We start from the raw sequence: 20,852 nt of genomic DNA on the forward strand, positions 1-20,852 counted from the left end.
AAAAACTTAAACAATGTGGACAGTATCAGGAACTGAAAAACGAAAGTGTGAGTTACGATTTAAGTAAGATTATGATCGTTTCATTTCTTTCCCTGAACCTAATTACGTGCATGTAATTCAAATAGGAACTATTGCAACACTCTTTGGTGTATAATTATTGTAAATACTAGTACAATGTTTAGTTATTCATTATCACTTTTTTTATATCATTAATCACCGTGTTATTACTCAGTTGAGAAGAGTATATTTTTTCGTTTCCATTCGTATGTATCCTTAGCCTAATTGCGTAATGACATGCCTACTCAAGTTTAAAATTTCCCATTGATGAACGAATACATCTACATATTTATATGTATTTGGGTATGCACAGGTATTAATCTTAAAATTATCATGCTACGGAAGAATATTTATAAAAATAAAAATGATTTCTTACCGAACTCGCAAACAAAAGTTTAAAAAAATATATTACCTATTTTGTAAAACATCACACATTATCGGTAGGTATACTTAGAACAACAATACAACCGAACAATTTATTCGAAGTTCAAGTTGTCCGTAATTTTACTAATGCTAACTTAAAGGTACTTTTATCGAACGAAAAACAAATTCCAATACCTATGTATAAAATTACCATTCTGTAAAATTAGAGATCAATTGATTCTGTATTGATACAATTTTATCACTTCGAACATCATTCTTCGTAAGTTTAAATTCACCCACAAGATCTGTGGTTAAATAGGTACTTGAAACTTGATACTGAATTCAACGAACGAAAATCTAATAAACAATTGAGTTGAAGCAGGATTTTCTGACAATAACATTGATCTTGAATTTTTTCAAGTTCCTGTTCGTTGAGAAAACTTGCTGTGGAATACGTAACATATGAGACATTTTAGGTAGGTACTTAATCGACGAAGTGAATTTTTATTCAGTAGGTAAGACTGTTTCGGATAATTTTGCAGCTCAAAACCTCTACACAAATATACATAATTAAGGTAAGCATTTAAATAAGCAATATATTATAATAAGGAAACGTACTTATACATTTCATTAGTTAATTGCTGTTTTGGCCAAATAGAACTGTTGGTTATTTAGCACTTCGCAGTAATTTTCTCATTCGGCATGGACGAAACCATTTTAACCCATTCACGCAGGGAATTGTTTTTACAAAAAGTAATTCTATATTTAACTGAATCCAAAAGAAGAGAAATTGCTATGGCTGAGCTCATATTAGAGTAAGTAATTACATATTACTTTTCAATCAGCATTTCATTGCACTTTTTACGAAAATGTAACGATACAAATAATCGTTTCATGCGTAGAAAATTGACGTCCTTTTTAAAATCTACTTTCCGTCACTATTCAATATTTTTCCTGAATTTCCCAGATTATCATAGTATATGTAATAGGTAATAATAACAATAATAATAAGTATGTTGTGAAAACCATACAGTTTGATAAGTATTTTTTTTAATTTAATTTTTTTTGGGCAAAGATTATTTTATCCGGCATTTAACGTACCAGAAAAAGATCCCGATGATGATGAATACGTATCAAACTCAATAAATAAAAACGACACTGGAAAAATTTCAAAGAAAACGAAAGATGAAGACGCCAAATCTCTGACCAGCTTAGAATTTATCAAAAAAAAATGGGAAATTCGATCAAAGTCCAAATTATAGTCAATCAAGTACAAAAATAAAATAAAAAGGTAAAATTAATTTTATTAAAAACAAATTACAAATTTATCTAATGGTAATGGCAATAACTTTATGATACAAAACTTACAAGACAATTAATGTTAAAATGAATTGTCTTTTTGTAGGAATGATGAATGATGCGATATGACCAGTAGATGATGAGAAAAAAATTGGTTCTCATGGAATTGGTATACCTAGAAGTTTTAATTTTATATGAAAGTTCTCAGCTATTTTCAAGGAATATGGATGTAATTTTAAAAGAATTTATCTTTTGATTTTTTTCAAAATATTTAGTACTTTCAATTAAACAATTTTTTATACTGGATAGTCCTAAGTTATTTTTCATCCTTTAAACGTACACAACTTTCAATATTAAAAAGGATAAAATTCAACTCTGGCCGTTAATCATTGTGAAAATACTTATTTGGACTAGTCGCATTGAAGTACACTTTCCTTTTATCACCTATGTGATAATTATACTTGACCTCGATAACTTTATCGAAAAACCGACTGCATTTTACAGCTGAACTAGTTCCAGGAGCTATTGACCTGACTTGTTGACAATCCTGTGAAAATAGCAACTTTTGAGTATTTTTATTCGAGTACGCAGTGTGTGTGTACAAAGAAAAACTTACCAGAAATATTTCATCGGCACCATATTCATCGCAAATAAATGAGGACCTTTTTAAAGTACGCGAACGTGATTCGCCAACCAGATCGAGTTTAGTACCAATAACCAGAACAGGAATCTGAAATTAAACATCGAATATAGATTTCTTTTAAGCAAATTTTACAAGAAACAAAACCGAACTTAATTTACTTGTGAGCTGCCAACGAACTGTTCGACATCGTATTCCTCATTTTTCTTCTGTTTTGAATTATTATCTCTATTTAAAACTTCACCGAGCCATTTTTGGAGATTTTCTTGAGATTTTCGATTGGTTAAATCGTGTACCAATATTACACCTATTGAAAAAAGAAAACAGTAATTGAATTAGGTATACTAAGTGCGGAAATTTAAAGGAAGTACTTTACCATGAACGCCGGAATAAAATACATGTCTAGTGTTACGATGACTCGAACTTCCACCAACATCCCATAACTCTATGAAATAAGTTTTCTGTTGAGGAGTACCCTCTTTATATTCGTGAAGTTTTACTTCAACTGAGCAGCCTACAGTCCATGTTGGTTTATTTGCTGGTGTTTTATGAGTGAGTAGATGAGTAAGTGAAGATTTTCCAACTCCTGAAATTGCATCAGCATGGTATAAAATATTTTGAAACTTACGTCAGCAAGATTAAATTAGAATTTATTAATTTCATACCGGAGTCTCCGACGACAAGTATCTTTACTTTATCGATATCCGCCATTCAACGAAATCAGGTGCAGTAGCGAAAAGGTTAAATACAAATTATTAAGAAAACATTTCCATTTTCGAGCTTATTTTCATTATTTATCAACAAAAAAATTCAAAAATTTCCTCTGATAAAAAAATTGTGGTGATAAGAAAAATTTTTTGTTTATTTTTTTTTACGATCTAGAAAAAAACGCTTATAACATGTCGCATATGCGTTCACCTTAAGGGTTATTATCCAGAATCAATATTACTGTTTAAAGCGCTCTCTACATGTCGAGACAGAACTAAGAACTCACATCGACCTGGAAAATTCTTGACCAGGTTGCGCAGACAAAGATTATTCATCGTGCGGTCTTCTATGTTTCCATTTTTCTTCTTTCTCAAACTTACGTTGATCTTCGAATACGTGAAAAGAAAAGTGATGCATGTAATGTGCTTTTTATAAATTGTGTTAATTTTCATCAAATTTGGAATGTTTTACAACAAATGAAACTTTTATGAACTGTGTGTTTAGTGTAAGTTGCTTCAAGTGTTGGTGGACTTATCAAATGAAATTTGTTTTCGGGTATGCAGCGATTAATCTTCTATCACGTCTAGAATTCGGTTAAATTCAGTTCTTTAGGTAAGTAATTGAAAATACACGAAACACATATTATGTTCTTATGCAGAAACCATCGCAGTGAATTCTGTTGTTTTTTTAAAAAAACCATTACGTTTGTTTTGCTCGGATTTAATCTCAATTTGGTGTGAATCCATGTTGTCGAATTGAAGTTGATATCACGTTATTGTTTTCAGATTAATTTTAGCATGTCTGGAAACTTTTAATTGACATCATAATGAATAATAAGAATAACGATCAAGAACCTATCGCGGAAAAGATTCAAAACAATTATCCTCAGCTAACATTGCATTCTTTGACGAAAAGCGCAGAAGTTTCCAGTAACGACTGTGGTTCGAAACCTTCGAGCGTAATATCGACCAAGGCTCCCGTTCCAGTTACTACTGCTGCAACGGTTAATAAATCTCCGATTCCTTCTATTAAGAAAAGTATTTCACCTGGTAACGATAGAAAGTGAGTATTTTGTTCGTTTAGAAATTATCCTGGTTCGGTTACAAGTTAACATAATTTTTCAATATTACAGAGTACCGCCCTATGTGAACGCCTTACCTCAAGATCCTGTACGTGTGGCTAAAGCTCCTGTGCAAAGACCGTTTGTTAAAGCTGTTCCTAAAGTGACCACCGAAAAAATAACGGTTACGGCTGAGTCGACTGTTACCAGTATTCAAACGCCCAATAAACCATCGGCTAGTGGCGACGTGAAAAGAACTCAATATTCACCTCCCGTTCGCGCGAATGTTGTCCTAACTACAACCAAACAAAGTAAAATAATTCGTAATGAACGTTATAGTGAAATTAGTCGAATTTGTACTAAGTTTTGTTCATTTTTCAGCTGATAAAGCTATCGTATCGAGTACAACTACTTCACCCGAAGAAAGTAAACCTAGTAGTAGTAGTGAAAGCGAACCAAAGGTGAATAAATCGATAATGAGATAAATTTGATAACGAATATCGTGTGTTTCTAAACTAAAATGTGTTTCAGAGTGCTGATAAAGCAACTCCAGCGCAACCGAATCGGTCAGTCCAACTACAATGTCGGACTACTGATGGATTTCAGAAAAACATAGAATCGAATGTTTTAACTGTTACACGAAATCCGATGCCGAAAAGTCCAGCTACGATCAAAATGATGCCTGCAAAAGATACGAAAACTATGGAATCTAACGTGGTCGTTAACACGCCGCCCAAGCCTTCTACACCTACAGTTGCACCCAGCACCCCAAAAACCACACCACCTAAACAAACTATCGTGTCTACATCCTTATGTAAAAATTTCCCCAAAGCTGTTTCGATTCAGAATATAGATTCTCCGAAACCCGTTGCTCGATTTAGTTCGCCGAATATTATTTCTAAAACTGAAACGATTAATTCGATGCCTCCGACTACGGATGCGAATTTAAAACCTGTGACCAAACTTGTCATCGTAACATCTGCAGATACGTCGGTTAAAACTACAAGTCCGTCGGTTAGGTAAGCGTATCATTATTAACCTTTGGTTTTGTTCGAATATCGATTTAATTTTAGACTTTTTATTCGTAGCGTGTCTTCGTCTTCGAAAATTCAAACGTACGAATCATCAGCCGTTACGTCGTCTCCTTCGACTAAAGGGAGTAAATCAAATCAGTCATCTAGTAATCTTAAACTGTTGTCTTTATCCGATCTTGAATCCAATCAAGATATTTTAAATGCTATAAATTCCGGTTCGACGGCCTGTGTCGGAGAAAATGTGACAATTTCATCGGCTCCAGGCGAAGTCGTGCTGATTTGTCAGTAAGTTGACTAGATGAAGTAAACATTATGTTTTTAAAAATGCCTAACCTGTATAATGTAATGCTGATTTTCGCTTTTATTCGTGTAGAAATGCTAGATCGTCGGTTGATCCTAAAATTCGGAATGTGTCGAGTGAAACCACCATTGAAACGATCACGATGCAGGTTTGTATAATTTGACTTCATAAAGTACGAAATATGATGTTTGCTAAAAATTAGGATTTTTTCTGATTTTGTTCCACATGCGTATGACGTGTAACGTCAATTTTACATTCTGTGTTTATTTATCACGTATTCGATTCCTTCGATTTTTCATTCCTAATGGTGCGAGATTGCAATACTATGTTATTCACCTATCACCTCACACCCGATGATATTTTATCTTTAAGTAAAAGTTGAATTTTTTTTTCCCAAACTGGCTATTATTATGTCGGTAATATTATGAAAATCATGTAAACGACTCGCGCCGCCTTGATTAGCGAGAGCGCGTTGCGTGCTGTGCTGTGCGCATCGCGTTTGCGCAGCTCTCCTCCTCGCCTCTTTGTCTTCCCCCTCCATTTAATGTAGCCGGCTCGTTTACACGTGAGCAAATCAGCATGTTGGGACAATGTTGAGACATGGAGCAACTATAAGGTTTATATTTACGTGCAAGGTCAAGCAGTTCGAAACATTTATGTCTTCGATGTAACCATAAGATTCACATTGAAGAGCGAAATTGAGCATTGCTGTTATCAAACTACGTCTTATCTAATTTGAACTGAAACGTTTTGGATGATTCGAGTATTTTGCGTGGTTTTGATGGATTTATTAATTTTTTCCAGGTGAATAATCCGGGTTCACCGGCTCAGAAAAATAAAAATGGTGTTTCGACAGAAAGCGTTTGTCAATCTTTTAAACAAGATTCAACGTAAGTAGTTAACTTTGTTTTTAGAAATATGTTTTGCGCGTAATTTAATCCACGTTTATTTTATTATAGTCCCAATTCATCAGCTTCGTCTCCTGGTGAGGCTCGTACCCCAAAAGTGAGTACTTTTTGAGAATAAATCATGTCTTCGTGTTTCATTTCCAGTTCGAGTTTAACCATTTTTTAATTTTTTTTTTTTTCGCAGCGTGATGAAATTCCAGGATTGGCAGACGAAGGAAAAGGCTCAAGCAGTAGTATGACCTTGAATAAGAAAATTGACGAACCCGGTTGGTAGAATTAATTTTAGAATTATTTTTTTAATGTTTCCGGAGGGCTCAATGCGACAAGTCATTAAGCTCATTTCTTAAATATTGGATTTTGATATATTTTTTGTAGTAGAATGTCTAACTATATCATCGGACGAAGAAACCGAACCTGAACAATTCGTTTCGTCTGATAACAGTGATATATCTATTTCACTTCTAAGTAAAGAACCACCGATTGGATGCGATAACGAAGTCTTTAATGAACAGTTTGGTGAGTTATCTTGCTTCAATCGATGTTTCACTAATAACGTCTCCCCCCCCCCCCAATGACAAATTTATTTCAACAACATGGTTATTTACCCCTCAAGTTTTTCTTCGTTCATTTGAAAACTCATAAATATTACTGTAAATTGATTAATGATTACGCTTATTTGCAAAGTAAACAACTACTTGTGTTTTGAATTTCTAGATGACGGTGCACGCGAAAAAGAAGAAGACACGATGTTAGAGGCAACCACTGGTGATGGTTTTACGAATTTGGTTTGCAGAACTGTTCGCATCGGATCGTATAAAGTAAAGCCCAGGACCGGAGTAACCGTATCGAAATATGGATTAAAAATCGTAGTTCCTCCATTAAATAATTGTACGTGTACCAAACGTAGAGGTAGAATGAATTTTTCAAGGTTGAATCTAACGTATTGTGTTATGTTTATTCCGCAGCCAACGACAGTGTCGCTGTTAAAATACCTATTCACGATATCACTAAAGTATTAGTGCATTACAATCGAACATTGCCGGTTATATTTTATTACATTACGCCGCGAGCTGGCGCTAAAATCAGACAGGTTTTGAAAATGAACGATTCTAGTAATTCTTATATCAATCCGAATAGTATTGGTGAGTGTTGTATGTTGATTTCTTTCGGAAGTTGAGGAAACGGTGATGTATCATTTTTTTTTTTTTACAGATTACTCTCAACGTCGTATAACATTGTTACCAGAAAAATTCACCGAAGATGATAAGGAAGATATCCAAAATTATTATCTAAATCGCGATGTTTTGGAAGAGCTGAGCTACGTTGATGCTAATAAGCTTTTAGTTCAATCTGTTCCGAAAGATGTACGAATTTTTTAATACAATTTGACGATCGAGGTACAAATTCAATGATACTAATAGTTCTTTTCCCATTTTCAGATCCAAAAAACCGTCAGATTACCTCCAAAACCAGTTCAAACGTAAGTATATGTACTTTGAAATATTCCTCTTTTCGTGATGAAATGTTCACCTAACGTCTAAAGGTTGACTTATTTTTGTATAGTATTATGGTATACCCTCCACCGCCGACCAAAGGTGGTATTAGCATTAATACCGAAGATTATTCGTGCCTAGCTGAGGATACGTACTTGAACGACGTTATCATTGATTTTTATCTAAAGTAAGTATTATTCGCATCGATTAAAGTTACGACCCCAGGTGAAACGAATGATGAAATTCCAACGATTTCGATCGTCATGTTATTATAGGTATCTGTATCAGGAAAAACTAACCGAGGAAGATAAACAAAAAACGCACATATTCAGTTCGTTTTTCTACAAACGATTAACTGATAAGGCTACGCCGGTTCCGAGGATGTTACAAAATTCCAAACCAAATGACGTTACCATTTCAGCGGCTGAAATAAGACACGACCGAGTCAAGAAATGGACTAAAAATATCGACATTTTCTCCAAAGATTATATCGTCATACCTTTAAACGAAAAGTGAGTAAGATTATGCGGAAAATTACTCATTTGTAAAGAAGCTAGGATTGATTGCGTGTGTTTTTTGTGCAGTCAACATTGGTTCCTGGCCATTATCTGCTTTCCTGGTCTAGCTGGACCGGTTAGATTTTCCGACAATAGCCCAATCGATGTAGACTCGTCTAACAAAACCGATGATGAGAAAGGTAATACTGATTTCGCGATTTAGCTTCGTCTTCGTGGTTCAAGTGTTGTTCAAATGTGTGTTTTATTTTTTTCAGTCGAAAATTCCAACGCTACAGAAGCGGAAGCGGATTCTTCGCAAACTAGAAGAATTGGCTCGACAACCATCACGCCAATTGGCAGAAATTCTTATACGTTGAATGACGACGATGGTGAGATGGAAGATCGAGATGAAGCCTCCGGTGCAGATGAAGATGTAGATGAATTTTTAAGCAGCGAGGAGGTAAGGGGATCATTCAATTCGATTTTGAGAATATACGAATATGTATTCGACGATCGTCGTAAGTTGAATGGAGACTCGTAATTAATGATGATTCTGATTTTTGTTGAACAGGATACGGATGATCCGTATTCAGACCCTGAACTCGCTGAGCTTGGCGATAACGAAGCGACACCGAAGAAGAAACCCGATAGAGAGCCTATTAAACAGTAAGTATTATTTTTGAAGGTTTCTATCTTCCAAAAGAATTTTTTTTATTGAAATTTTTACGTTCTGCAGACCGTGTATTTTGATCTTCGACTCGTTGAAGAGCGCCAGCAGAGCTCGTATAATTGCTACGTTACGCGAATACCTGCACGTCGAGTACAAGACGAAGCATAATGGCGAAGAACGTGATTTTTCTAAAAACGTCGTTAAAGGCGCTTGCCCCAGAGTTCCTCAACAAACGAATTACACCGATTGCGGGTTATACGTATTACAATACGTGGAAACGTTTTTCGATGTGAGTATAACGAATTCAGATTTTGATGCGTTTGTTTTATCGTAGTACGTCTTAGATTGGTTCATTTTCATCGTTTATTTCTTTCAAGATATTGTGAGTTGACGTCAGTTTGAAATAGTGGGCATTTTTATATTGATTTATGGCAGTTGAATCGTGAAAAATGTCTTACGAGAAGCTTCGAAATGTCGGTTTTTTAGATCTGAGGGATATTTCGATCTCCGTCCGGGTGTCTTTCTCTTGAAAAGCTTGTTTAACAGTTCATTTCTAATGATTCATTCATTCCACGGTTGTTGGGGAAAAAACAAAATGGTTCAGAAATGAACGAATTTCATGTCCAGTTTACATGTATGTAGGAATGTAGGTAGACCTCTCCACTTCCTCCCTGAGCCTCTTTTGGTCTTGAGAGCCTTTCAATTTCGATCTAAGTACCAAAAAAAAATTACAAAAGAAGTGATCCATCGATCGTTCCTAATTTGACGACCCCGATTTAGAATTTCGACATATTTTTATTTGATTTGTATGTTACCTCTCTGAACCACCCTCCTCCCCCCAATTCCATTGAACATGATCAAAATTGAAAATGAAGTGTGATACTCGTATCCTGGTTTTGTTTTAGGGTATCGAGTTTCAATATTCGATCATTTTTTTTAAAGATATCCAGTCCCACCAATGTTGAAAAAAAATTACAATTTTGGAATTTTGATTAAAAAATTTTCAAACGTGTTGAAACATGTTGATTCTTATCAATTTAAAGACGCTGAGTTTGACTGAGTTCGAATATGTATTTATTTTCATCTCAAGGTTTATTCTTTTTATTTAAAAAAAAAAAACCGGTACCTCGACTACTTCTCTTAACAGGTTGGAAAATTTGTGGACCGTTGAAGAAAAATCAGAAGAGTACCAAAATACACCTTTAACGTAAATTTCAAGTGCTGACTTGCATTTTTTGATTTTTGACAATTTTTTAATTCAAATTTGAGCCAATTTTTAAAAAAATCAAATTTTGATAAAATTGAAGTAGGAAGCTCAACTTTTGCTTATGATACCCTATATTGATCCTACAAATCGATTAGTGGTGGCGGTGGCGAAAAGTCGTTCTGGAGCCTTTATCAGGTTTTTGGACTGTATGAAGTTTTAAAAAAATTACTTCATTGGAATTTTATTTGAACTTTCAAGGCGATAGCTCATCTTTTTATGCAAGAGAAGTTCGAAATTTGAAATCCACCACCTATTTCGAAATGAGTTAGCGATTTTTTCACACGATTTTGCTTCGTCAGTTTCTTCTCCCTAGCCCCCACCATTATTGGAATTTCATGTTGTTTTTTTTGGGCGAAGAAATGACAATTTTTAGTAAAAAAATTCTAATGAAAAAAGTATTCAAAAACCTCGCTTATTTACTTTAAAAGTGAACAAAGCCTCACATTTTTGACAAAAATTGCCAAAAAGACCTGTTTTTTTTTTTGACAAAAATTAATAAACATAATACTTGCTGTGTGTAGCAAAACTGCTGAAAAATCTCACTCAATTTTTTTTTGTTTTTCAAAAAACTTAAACTAAAAAATTAAATCAAAATTTGAAAAAAAATGATAATTTTCAATTTTTTTTAAATTAATTTTTTAACTAAAAATTTTAAATTTATTTTTATAAAAAATCAAATTATTTTAATTATAAGGTAACTATGTCAATTTTTTTTTCAAAAATTGTCCGAAAGTCTAGCTTTTTTGCCAAAAATTGTCAATAATTACAAAAAACTTGAAGTTTTTTCCAGAAAATTTCTAAAAAGAACTCTTTTTTTGGCCTATATTGTTACTCTAGTTTTTTTCAAAAATCGTAAGAAATTTTCGTTTTTTCGAAAATTACATACAAAAAATTGTTGTTTTTTCAGACAAAAAAATCCTATAAATCTCGCTTTTTAGTGTTTTGGGGAAAAAATGACACTTTCACGAACAAATTTGAAAAAAAAAACATTTCGATAAAGATTGCGAAAAGACAGAATTTTTGCCAATAATGGACAAAAATTTTTGCGTTTCCGCAAAATTGCAAAGTTTCGTTTTTTTACTGTAAAACAAAAAAAACTCGCTTTATTGACAAAAATTGCGAAATGATATAAATTATTTTTGCCAAAAATTTCCAAAAATTGTTACTTGTTTTTTTACTAAAATTTTTTCTTAGCAAAATTGCTGTTATGGTTTTTTCACTTTTTTTAACTTTAGTGCGTTTTTGAAGATTCAAGTGTGGATTTAGAACTACATAATTATGTGAAATCCATTAACAATCAAATAATATTAATTTAGAAATCTCAATTTCTGACCCCAAATTGATCACTTTTTTCTCAGAAATGAAATGAGAAATGATCCTTAATATAGATTTTGAACCAAAAAGTTCTCAAATTTGTGAGTCAATCCATTTTTGTTTTTGTTTTGTTTTTTTTTTCATTCGTTTTAAAAATTTTGTTTACTGGCATTTTGCATTAGGATCACTCGTTTGGTATAATTTTTCTCAGATAAAAGTCGTTTGTTATATCGCAATCGACTTGACAAAAATAACACTGATCCGATTTCAACTCTGGTGATTCCATAACTGGCCAAAATAGGGTAAAGTAAAATTGAATAAATTATTCAGATTGACCCTCATCATCGAATTAGTGGTGTGTTCAGTATTTACTACTCATTTGTCAATTTCGCCGAAAACAATTTCAGTTTCAAAGTAAAGTGTGTGAAAAAAGTGACCCAAAATTGAACTCTATAGTGATGAATTTCATTCTAGCCCATTTTATAGATTTTTTTCCGAAACTGGAAAACACAAACATTCGCTACAGGCGTCAGAACGGCTCGAAACCACCATTGATCGATTTGGAAGGTCAAAAATAGGGTATACACCAAATTCCAGCTTTCTGCCTCAGCTTATTCAAATTTTGATTCATTTCCGTTAGGAAATCTTCATTGTTTGTGTTCCAGTAAAGGATCGTTTCGTTGTATTTGTTTTTTTTTTTTTTTTTAATGCAAATGAACTGATCTGAAAAGTACTGCGTGTAAAATTTTCAACCTCTATGTAAAGATGACCTAATCTGAGTTTTTTTTCCTTATCTGTCGACAGAAAAAAATCACCGATTTCCATATACCGATTAAAACGCTGGGTCGTTGGTTCCACGCGGAAACAGTGAGCATCAAACGTTATCACATCCAGCAGCTACTGCTGAAGTTGATGGAAGAGCAGAAAATCAACGTGCACGCTTTGCACTTACCAGAATTGAATCTATCGCCACGTTACCATTACGAGTCCGACTCCGACGACGACGACATGGACGATTACGAAGGATACTACGACGAGGAAGGTGACGAATACGGACATCTGGTCAGTTACGACGAAGAAGAAGAAGAAGAAGACGAAATCGGAGATCACGAAAACCGAATGCGTCGATTTATGGTAACCGAAGATGAATATATCGAAGAAGACGAAGAAGACGGCGAAAGTCGGTACGCCTTGTTCGATGCGGATGAACAAGAAGAGTCCGACTCGCACGAAGAGCTCAGCGACGACGACGACGCCTATAAAGACCTAGACGAGTTAGATAGGGGCGAACGAATGCCGTCGAGTCGGCAGCGGCGTACGTTGATCAGCGTGACCAGAGGCGGCGACGGACCCGATGACGAAGAAATCCTGCACGAAGAAGAAGAGGAATACGACGAAGACCTAGACGGCGACGACGAAGAACTTAGAATAAATCTGAATAAAGAAAACGTCACCATTTCCAGAATGCCGGCCGGATCCGGTGTCGGCGTCGGTGCCGGTGCCGGTGTCGCTGCCGTCAAAAGTCAAAGCCAAGGTAGCGAAACTACCAGCGCCTCTACGCTAGAGGAACTGAAATGCGCCAGACCGTGGTCGAAGAAACTGAATGAAGTTAGGATAGAACCAATCACCGTAGAAGAATCTGCCAGACCGTCGAAAAAACTCAACGAAGTTAGCATAGAACGCGCCACCGAAGAAGATTGCCCAAATAAGAAATTCAAATCGAATTAATAATTTGCGCCTTCTTCTTCACCTTCGCGTTATTCATTTTCTTCGTCGCATGAGCGAGTAAATTTCTACTCGAAATGTACTTACGATTTTGCGAATTAAATTCTGGCTACCTGTACCCGAGGTCTCGCAGCAGTTCGACTTCGAAACGGTATTATTCAAAGTGATATTGGACGGATTTAGGTATAAGTGTTTTTTTTCATTTATTATTTTGTTCGGGTCGCGTTCGACTCGTATATTATTTCTGTACAATTTCCATTGTTTATTTTAAATATTTTACTTTCCCCTATTTATATTTAATTTTTTTTTTACTCGTCGATAGTGTAATAAAAACTCTATGAACAGGTTTTTATTTGTGAGTTGTGTTTCTTTCGTTTTTTGTGTGTGTGTGGGGGGGGGGGGTTATTATGAAAATATTCAATTGAGGGATTCAAAAACAAATTTTTATTTTAAAAGCTCACGTGTCATATTATAATTTCATCAGTGCACACACTTATCTTTGAGTCTATTTTCAAGTTTTCAACCGCCTCCGCCCCCTTCAAAACCACAGTTAGTTTTACCATCGAAATTGAAATAAATTCAAACATTGAATCAAATCGTAAATGGTAGCTTTAAAAAACATGTATTGTAATTAGAGTTACAGTATATCACTGAAAAACAAAATCATTTGTCTCAAAACTGACAAGATACTAACTATTAATAAATTTACTTCGATAAATAGGATCTCTTATTCCAAGAATTCGGTCATTTTTCTTGCCCTTTCTACGTCGTTGGGCAGGTTTTTGATACGATTCATGAACCGGTTGCAAGTGTCCGTTCCGTAATAGAAAAGCATCGTCTGACCAACTTCTAGGGCCAGCTGAAATAAGATGAAAGGTATTTCACACATTAGAAAACTAGTTAAAAAGCTGTATAGTCGAATTACATTATTTATTACTATGGTACATTGAAAATTACCTTATCTACCGGTACGCTTATTGTATCGGTTACTTTTCTGTTGACTGCTACTTTACCGGAGAAAGATTCACCGTCGGGTAGTGGTACAGATCCAATCAGACTGACAGGAATATTTGCTTTTACTTCAACCTTCGTATCGGAAATTCTCTGACTAACAATAGCAGGACCTTGAGCTGAACTTATACCTGCAAAGCTTGGATCTGATGTAGTTTCTGGAGCCGGAAACTGAAATAAGAATAGATGTGATTATGTGGAAAGCTGTATTCGCCGAACTACATTATATACTATGGTATTTGTAAATTACTTGTTTATTCGGAATGCCTATCGGCTCGCTATTAGTTTCACTTTCATTTCGCGAAAACTCAGCTTCAACCGAGAGATTAGGTAAGCTAATTGGAACCGGGAGTGGCGGTATAGGAGCAAATCCAGCCAGGCACGAAGCCATCGTCGCGGCGACTTTTACCGCCGTATCCACTTTAGCAGCGGGATCACTAACTTGACCCGAGGGATCGGTGATCCGTGGTAGAGGACCAAATCCCTTCATACAAGAATTATTAATCTTAGCTGCGACTTTTAGTTTCGTATTGACGTGCCTACGAGTGATGGCGGGAAATCGCGGTGAGCTAGTGCCGGCTGCACTAGAATCCGTTCTATTATCATCACTGTCTGTATCTTTCTCGAACTCACGACGCACATTCGTAGACTCTTTTTCATCTCCCATTTTATTTTATTATATAAACAAACAAGAAAAGTTAAGTTTTTGTGCAAGCTTCGAAATATATTCGTTACTTTATTCTTATCTAGAACGTTGTTGAATGCTTTATCACTTATAATTTAATCGATAAATCGATATTGATATCGATATATGCTTCCTTCCCTAGCGGCCTGAGGTGACACTCGGTAACATGAAATAAGCTCGAGATTTTTGAAACTTTATATTTTCCAAAAATTTTATCAAATGGACATGGAAAGTTGAATTTTACTCTACACACCAATTTTAACACCCTCTGAAGACGATTTCAGGTAGGATCAAGCCATTTTGGAGCCTCTAGCGATTTTTCGAAAATTCCAGGAGTCTCTAGCAGATTTTTTAATTTTCACGAAATTTTATCAAATGCTGTTGGAAGGCCGAACTTTATTCTGCAAACTAATTCCCGAAACCATTTTTATGTGATAAGGTGTTGTGGGTAATTTCTAGGGATGAAACTACATAGAGGATTTTTTATGGTAAGGGGGAGGGGGTACGACTGAAAATTTAATCTGACTGATATAGGGATATGACTTTTAAAAAGCTAGGGTGGAAAATTGAGAAAATTTATATTTTGAGAGAACTAAAAACTTGCGTTTTTTTATGCAAGTAAGTAGTTAATTTTTTGGCGTTTAAAATTTTAGAAATTAAAAGATTTTTTTAGGATGTAATTTTGAAAAAGAAAAGATAACAGGTCCATGTTGAGGGCGGAAGCTCTTTAAAATTTGTAACTATATTTTTTATGGGATTGCGACGTTGCAATGTATTGGTGAAAATTACAAGAAATTTAGTGATATAGATGATTTATCCTATGGGGGAGCACTTCCTCTCCCAAATTTGGGCAAAACATTCAAAAGAAAAGCTGGGGCATGTGATATATCGAATTGAATGTTTTTGGTAACGCTGAACCCGAATATGACGTCAGATTTTTGATTGGACTCCATTCACGGTCGCCAGCACCCCCTCAAATGGGGTGAAAGTTGAAAAAACTGCTTTTGTTCGTGTGACACGTGAAATATGTAGTATGTTTTTGGTGACACTGAACACGAATATGGCGTTAAATTTTTGATTGGACTTCATCCATGAGCCCCAGCACTTTCCCAGAGGGGGTAAAAGTGAACAAAATGATTTCATTCGTGTGACACATGAAATAGTAAATGTTTTCGATATCGCTGAACACAAATATAACCTTAGTTTTTCAAATTGACCTCACCCATGGGCCCTATAGAACCTCCCCAAATAGGTAAAATTCCAACAGTTAGGTAATGAATAATGATTTCCATGTATGGGGTTCAATCAAAGTCTGACTTCATATTCGCGTTCAGCGTCACCAAAAACATACAATTCGATATATCACATGCCTCAGCTTTTCTTTTGAAAGTTTTGTCCAAATTTGGGGGAGGAGGTGCTCCACCTCCATTAAAAGATCCCAGCTCGAAAATTGAATATTTCGAAAAAGCATCAAAAAGTACATCTATGGACATTTTTCCGAATTTTAATGGTAGCTCCCACTTACAGCACCTCCCGTGAAAATTTTGATTTTTAGGAAACTATACAGGCCTGAGAAAAGTATAATGTGGCCTCTTTTCAAGGGATGAAACTACATAGAGGTTTTTTATGGAATATGGGTAGAGGGTTCGACTAAAAATTTTATCAACTGATATAAGGATTCAGGCGTTCCTACAAAATTTCAAAAAAATCGGTCCATAACTAAAGTCGTGATTCACTTTTGATTGGGCCTATCCACGGCCCCTACCAATTTTTTTGAATTTTACCCTTGGGGGTGGTTGTGGGGGCGGTCTATTCGGGTTCAACGTCACCAAAAACATACAATTCGATATATCACAGTGGAAATATAACAATTTTGAGCAAAAATAAATTGTTTATGACTTTATGAGTGAACCAACATTTCAGTTCGAAAGACTACAGTTTCCTAAAATTCGGTAAGCCCTCAGGGGGGAGGGGGATATGAAATTCCAAAAAATTCAACATGGGTATGAATGTATGGATTTTTTAGGATGCTGAATTTAATTTTCTGGATGGATGGATCCCTAGCCTTTCATACATAATCTTAATCTATATGAAAATGGAAATTTTAGCAAAGGAGGAAAGCGAAGCAATTTTTTTTGAATACTTTTACTTTCAAGCCAAGGTACCAATGACACGTGGTGTTTTCTTACTCTCGCGCATTCTTCATTTTAATAGTAATTTTTACGTTGAAAACACAAAAAAATAAAATAAAATAGCCGTTATGAAACTTTGCATTGTAATTTTTCATTATTGTTTTATTTACTGAAAATGAATTTTTATGGATGACCCGTCCGTAGGACGGGTAATATTTGCTTGTACAATATAATCGCACGACAGGTCGACAGAAAAGGGTGTTTGAACGACAACAGCAAACGACAATAAAAGTTGTGGTAGCGACAACTTAGGTGTTTACAACGACAGGTTTTCAACGACAAAATAATGAGTCAGCACAACTATTTTTAATTATGAATCACAACTCCTCTCGCCAAAAAAAGCATGTCTAAGCGACAGAATAAAATTTTACAACGACAGAACAATGTTCGACTAATTGCATATCTGAAAATACACGAAAAAGCAATAAATAAAATATTGGATTGGGAAGCTAGCAAAAATAATTCAAAATTGCTCTAAAATTACAGTAAAAACTGTGTGACAATTTTCAAATGTGAGCTTCCTATGGACTTATTGAGATTGCAATTTGCACAATAATATACTATTAGTGTTCTATGATAATGAGAATGTGGGTATAAAATCGAATGTACACTAATGAAAGGGTGACTAAAAATCTCAATACTAAATGTAAAATGTGAGGGAGGTGATGGTTGCATGGACCAAAAAAAATCATGCTAAAACAGTTGAGAAATTTGCTGTGTACATAAAATTTACCACTTTTTGAGAACTACCCACCTATCATTTTATGAAAATTTTCATTTTTTTTTTCATTTTATTCGATTTGTAACTTTTTTGGTAAAAATAGGCGTGTTGATGGATTAAAATAAAAATAGACGTGTTAACAGATATTTCTGTCGTGATTTTTTTTTTCACTACCTATTGTCGTTAAATTTATTCAACTGCCGTTCAATTTTTCATTTGTCGTGGACATTTTTTATCTGTCGTACAAATATATGATTGTCGTTCAATTTCTTTTTTGGTCGGGCACTTCCTTTAATTGTCGGGCCTATCGTTTAGACCACCTTTTCTGTCGTAACGATAAATCATACCCAAAGAAGAAGTTGCTCGAGCTCTATTATTAAATTTCGGTACGCGTATATTTAATCGACAAATTATACAAATGCCGGAAAGAGCAATGCACAAAAACCATTTAACGTATTTATTATAATAGCCGGAAGGAGTTGGATTTCGAAAAATTCGTGTCTGTGGTGAAAAATCCTTAAATTCGGCTTATTAAACAACATGATAGCAAAACAGGTTTATCATGGCGATAATCGTGTTTGTTTCAGTCAAACTTGTCGTCCACGCGAACAAAAAATTTAAATTCTGTTACCGAAGACGTATGCAAATTACGATCTATTTTTTCGTTCGCTCAAAAACCCGAAACGCCTGAGAAAAAATCGATAAAAAAGGTAGTCTGTTTTAAATGGTTCCAAAATTGGGAATCGAAACAAAACTCTCAAGTTGACCAAAAACATTGAGATCCCTTGCTCCAACTCACAAACACCACATGTGAATTGAAAGTCTTTCTCAAACCTAGCTACTCAGCATGAGGTACTTGTAGAAAAAATTAGAACGAGATCAGAAGACTCAAGGGCAAAAAGGCGAAGAAGATCCTCGCGATAAATTGTTACCAGATTTCTTCCGGTGATCGAGTAAGCGAATCATTCGTTGGTTTCAAGAAAACATCTTCCACATCGAATCAAGGCGATAATCTTCAACCACCGACACCTGAAACCACAATAAATCTAAATCCAAAGCAAGAGATCGTAAGCGCGAATCGTTTAATATTCAAAAAAACGTATCTGACTCCAAAACTGCTTCGTGCACCGGTAATATCAATAGATCCGGATCTATTCAATTCTCCTATTGTTTGCTCTCGTTCTCCAAGAAAGAGTTCCGTTTCGTCTATGCTATCGAATTGGTCCGATTCATGTTTTACTTCTTCGTGCAATAAGATGGCTGAAATTCCGGCTCACATGGTTTTGTACGCAGCCTGGAAGAAGAGAATAAAGGCGATGCTTCTTGCAAAAAAATTAAAAGAGACGATTTAAGACGATAAACGCGTTGACAGGAAGAAAAAAGCGAAAGCTTTCCAATAAATCATTATTAATTAATGCAATAACGGTGTTTTTAAACTAATTAAAGAGAAGACAGATCCTTATGTATTATCATTTGAATTAGACGAACGATACGGAAGTTAGCGAAATAATCAAGGTGTCTTTGAGTTTGAGAACGAAACTCTCGACTCTTAATATTGATTTTAAACCGCCAAAAGCTTTTCGCAATGCAGTTTCAAGCACCATAAATGATTAGGTTTCGTGTGGCGTGACAGTGGCGAAGAGCGAGGAATACGCATATTTGATGGCTGGAATGAAAGACACAGAGAAATATAAGTAGAACGTTAAAAAATCAGCTGAGACTACTCCATATATAGCCGCGGCTGATCCGTCATTCCGTCAGTAGTTAGGAGCCTACTTACGAGTGATGTGGAGACTAAACAAGGCAAAGGCGATGCGCCTAGTTCGTCTTCGACAACAGGAACAGGACTCGTTGCTACTGGTAATTCTTCAGGTTCTAATTCTGAAAATGAAAATCGTAATAGTAATATTTAGTAAGTCAAATACGAACTCCAATAATAACGATAGGAAGATACCTACTTGTTTCAAGTGTCACGACAGAAATTGCAGAAATCCTGACGATTTTCGTAAGAATGCACATCCTGTCTTTTAAATGTTTTCATTGCCAAGGTCAGACCTATACCGGTCAAACTGCTCCCGTTATGGGGATGATGCCAGGAAAAATAATAATCACAATAATAACAATTCATCATAATAACGGTACAAATTTAATTATATCGTAAATAATCGTAATAATAGCGTTAATAACGATCTTACAAATCAGCTACGAGCTATGTCAGCTGTAACCTTGTATTCTTCGAATAAGACAGTGAAATTAATTTTCTGATTGACTCAGGCGCGACTCATTAAAATCAATTTCTGGAAAAGTTGCATTAGGATTTAAAAATTTACACAATAATTTTATGATTAACGTAAATACTGAACCAATTTTGTGACTTGAATGCAGCAATATCGATTGCTAAATACTAATGAATCGAAGCGAACAAAACACGTTGAAAAACTGAGTAATTTTAAAAATAGCTGGTAGTGAACAGCTGGCCGATGTTCATATACTAAGGTTACAACGGTAGCCGGAATTACAAAGCTCCACCGAATACGCCGATAAAACCTGAAACAAACTCCGACACATCGGATTCGGATTCTACATAAAACATCTTATTGAAAGAAAACGACGGCATGGCAGGAAAATTTACCGTAGATCCGAATCTGACATTCGACGGAACCATTTCCGCGCACTCTTCAAATGAAATATCATTTTCAAAATTAAATTTTACAAGTTTGCCTTCTATACATCCAGTTTTCAGCATTCTTATAATTTCAAGGTATCTCATCAATCAACTCAACTGAATCTAAAAAAAAAAATGGCAGACAGTCAGTAAGTTTGATCACGTGACTCCCACGTTTTGGAACTCGCGTAGGCACCTCCAGTGTTACCAGATGATTTGAGCTCGAAGTCGCCAAATCCGGA

General features: G+C 35.1%; 3 protein-coding genes and 1 long non-coding RNA gene across 8 annotated transcripts; 2 read left to right on the plus strand and 2 right to left on the minus strand.

Moving 5' to 3' along the window:
- The first annotated feature begins 822 nt into the window (after positions 1 to 822).
- LOC135841309 (uncharacterized) lies at positions 823 to 2,025 on the plus strand. Of its 2 annotated transcripts, XR_010557891.1 has the most exons (4): positions 823 to 995; positions 1,079 to 1,235; positions 1,496 to 1,711; positions 1,826 to 2,025. It is a non-coding gene; the product is annotated as an uncharacterized LOC135841309 (long non-coding RNA). The 2 variants fall into 2 exon arrangements; XR_010557890.1 differs by lacking the exon at positions 823 to 995 and having other exon boundaries at positions 1,052 to 1,235.
- Positions 1,705 to 3,181, minus strand: LOC135841308 (rab-like protein 3). Its single transcript, XM_065358209.1, has 5 exons — positions 3,025 to 3,181; positions 2,736 to 2,945; positions 2,521 to 2,666; positions 2,336 to 2,449; positions 1,705 to 2,266 (listed from the first exon to the last, which is right to left on the minus strand). Exons 1-5 carry the CDS (start codon positions 3,068 to 3,070, stop codon positions 2,102 to 2,104), a joined length of 681 nt encoding a protein of 226 aa, XP_065214281.1. The 5' UTR covers positions 3,071 to 3,181; the 3' UTR covers positions 1,705 to 2,101.
- A 239-nt stretch (positions 3,182 to 3,420) lies between these two features.
- On the plus strand, positions 3,421 to 13,688 carry LOC135841305 (uncharacterized). Of its 2 annotated transcripts, none has more exons than XM_065358203.1 (22): positions 3,421 to 3,679; positions 3,853 to 4,129; positions 4,200 to 4,438; positions 4,509 to 4,588; positions 4,659 to 5,146; positions 5,216 to 5,446; positions 5,535 to 5,610; positions 6,267 to 6,352; positions 6,422 to 6,467; positions 6,555 to 6,636; positions 6,746 to 6,886; positions 7,085 to 7,258; positions 7,336 to 7,512; positions 7,583 to 7,734; positions 7,810 to 7,850; positions 7,934 to 8,050; positions 8,139 to 8,375; positions 8,448 to 8,560; positions 8,636 to 8,820; positions 8,932 to 9,026; positions 9,097 to 9,319; positions 12,416 to 13,688. In XM_065358203.1, the coding sequence occupies exons 2-22, from the start codon at positions 3,894 to 3,896 to the stop codon at positions 13,337 to 13,339; spliced, it is 4,143 nt and encodes a 1,380-aa protein (XP_065214275.1). In that variant the 5' UTR covers positions 3,421 to 3,679; positions 3,853 to 3,893; the 3' UTR covers positions 13,340 to 13,688. The 2 variants fall into 2 exon arrangements, with proteins under 2 accessions (XP_065214275.1, XP_065214276.1); XM_065358204.1 differs by having other exon boundaries at positions 6,749 to 6,886.
- A 251-nt stretch (positions 13,689 to 13,939) lies between these two features.
- Positions 13,940 to 20,726, minus strand: LOC135841306 (uncharacterized). 3 transcript variants are annotated; one of them, XM_065358206.1, is made up of 6 exons: positions 20,578 to 20,726; positions 19,904 to 20,492; positions 19,726 to 19,826; positions 14,598 to 19,611; positions 14,294 to 14,518; positions 13,940 to 14,195 (listed from the first exon to the last, which is right to left on the minus strand). In XM_065358206.1, exons 4-6 carry the CDS (start codon positions 15,012 to 15,014, stop codon positions 14,064 to 14,066), a joined length of 774 nt encoding a protein of 257 aa, XP_065214278.1. In that variant the 5' UTR covers positions 15,015 to 19,611; positions 19,726 to 19,826; positions 19,904 to 20,492; positions 20,578 to 20,726; the 3' UTR covers positions 13,940 to 14,063. The 3 variants fall into 3 exon arrangements, with proteins under 3 accessions (XP_065214278.1, XP_065214280.1, XP_065214277.1); XM_065358208.1 differs by having other exon boundaries at positions 14,598 to 18,974; positions 19,054 to 19,611; positions 19,904 to 20,720; XM_065358205.1 differs by having other exon boundaries at positions 19,904 to 20,720.
- Between the last annotated feature and the right edge of the window lie 126 nt (positions 20,727 to 20,852).

The sequence above is a fragment of the Planococcus citri genome, chromosome 3, assembly GCF_950023065.1.
Source record: "Planococcus citri chromosome 3, ihPlaCitr1.1, whole genome shotgun sequence".
Classification (NCBI taxonomy): Eukaryota; Metazoa; Arthropoda; class Insecta; order Hemiptera; family Pseudococcidae; genus Planococcus; species Planococcus citri.

Excerpts from the sequence above, each read along its gene's own strand:
- LOC135841308 (XM_065358209.1), bottom strand. The coding sequence starts at position 3,070 with ATGGCGGATATCGATAAAGTAAAGATACTTGTCGTCGGAGACTCCG. Across the intron at positions 2,667-2,735 it reads ATTTTATTCCGGCGTTCATG|GTGTAATATTGGTACACGAT; the intron begins GTAAAGTACTTC and ends TTTTTTCAATAG. Across the intron at positions 2,450-2,520 it reads AGTTCGTTGGCAGCTCACAA|ATTCCTGTTCTGGTTATTGG; the intron begins GTAAATTAAGTT and ends GTTTAATTTCAG.
- LOC135841305 (XM_065358203.1), top strand. The coding sequence starts at position 3,894 with ATGAATAATAAGAATAACGATCAAGAACCTATCGCGGAAAAGATTCAA. Across the intron at positions 4,439-4,508 it reads CCTAACTACAACCAAACAAA|CTGATAAAGCTATCGTATCG; the intron begins GTAAAATAATTC and ends TTCATTTTTCAG. Across the intron at positions 4,589-4,658 it reads GTAGTGAAAGCGAACCAAAG|AGTGCTGATAAAGCAACTCC; the intron begins GTGAATAAATCG and ends AATGTGTTTCAG.
- LOC135841306 (XM_065358206.1), bottom strand. The coding sequence starts at position 15,014 with ATGGGAGATGAAAAAGAGTCTACGAATGTGCGTCGTGAGTTCGAGAAA. Across the intron at positions 14,519-14,597 it reads TAGGCATTCCGAATAAACAA|TTTCCGGCTCCAGAAACTAC; the intron begins GTAATTTACAAA and ends TTCTTATTTCAG. Across the intron at positions 14,196-14,293 it reads TAAGCGTACCGGTAGATAAG|CTGGCCCTAGAAGTTGGTCA; the intron begins GTAATTTTCAAT and ends ATCTTATTTCAG.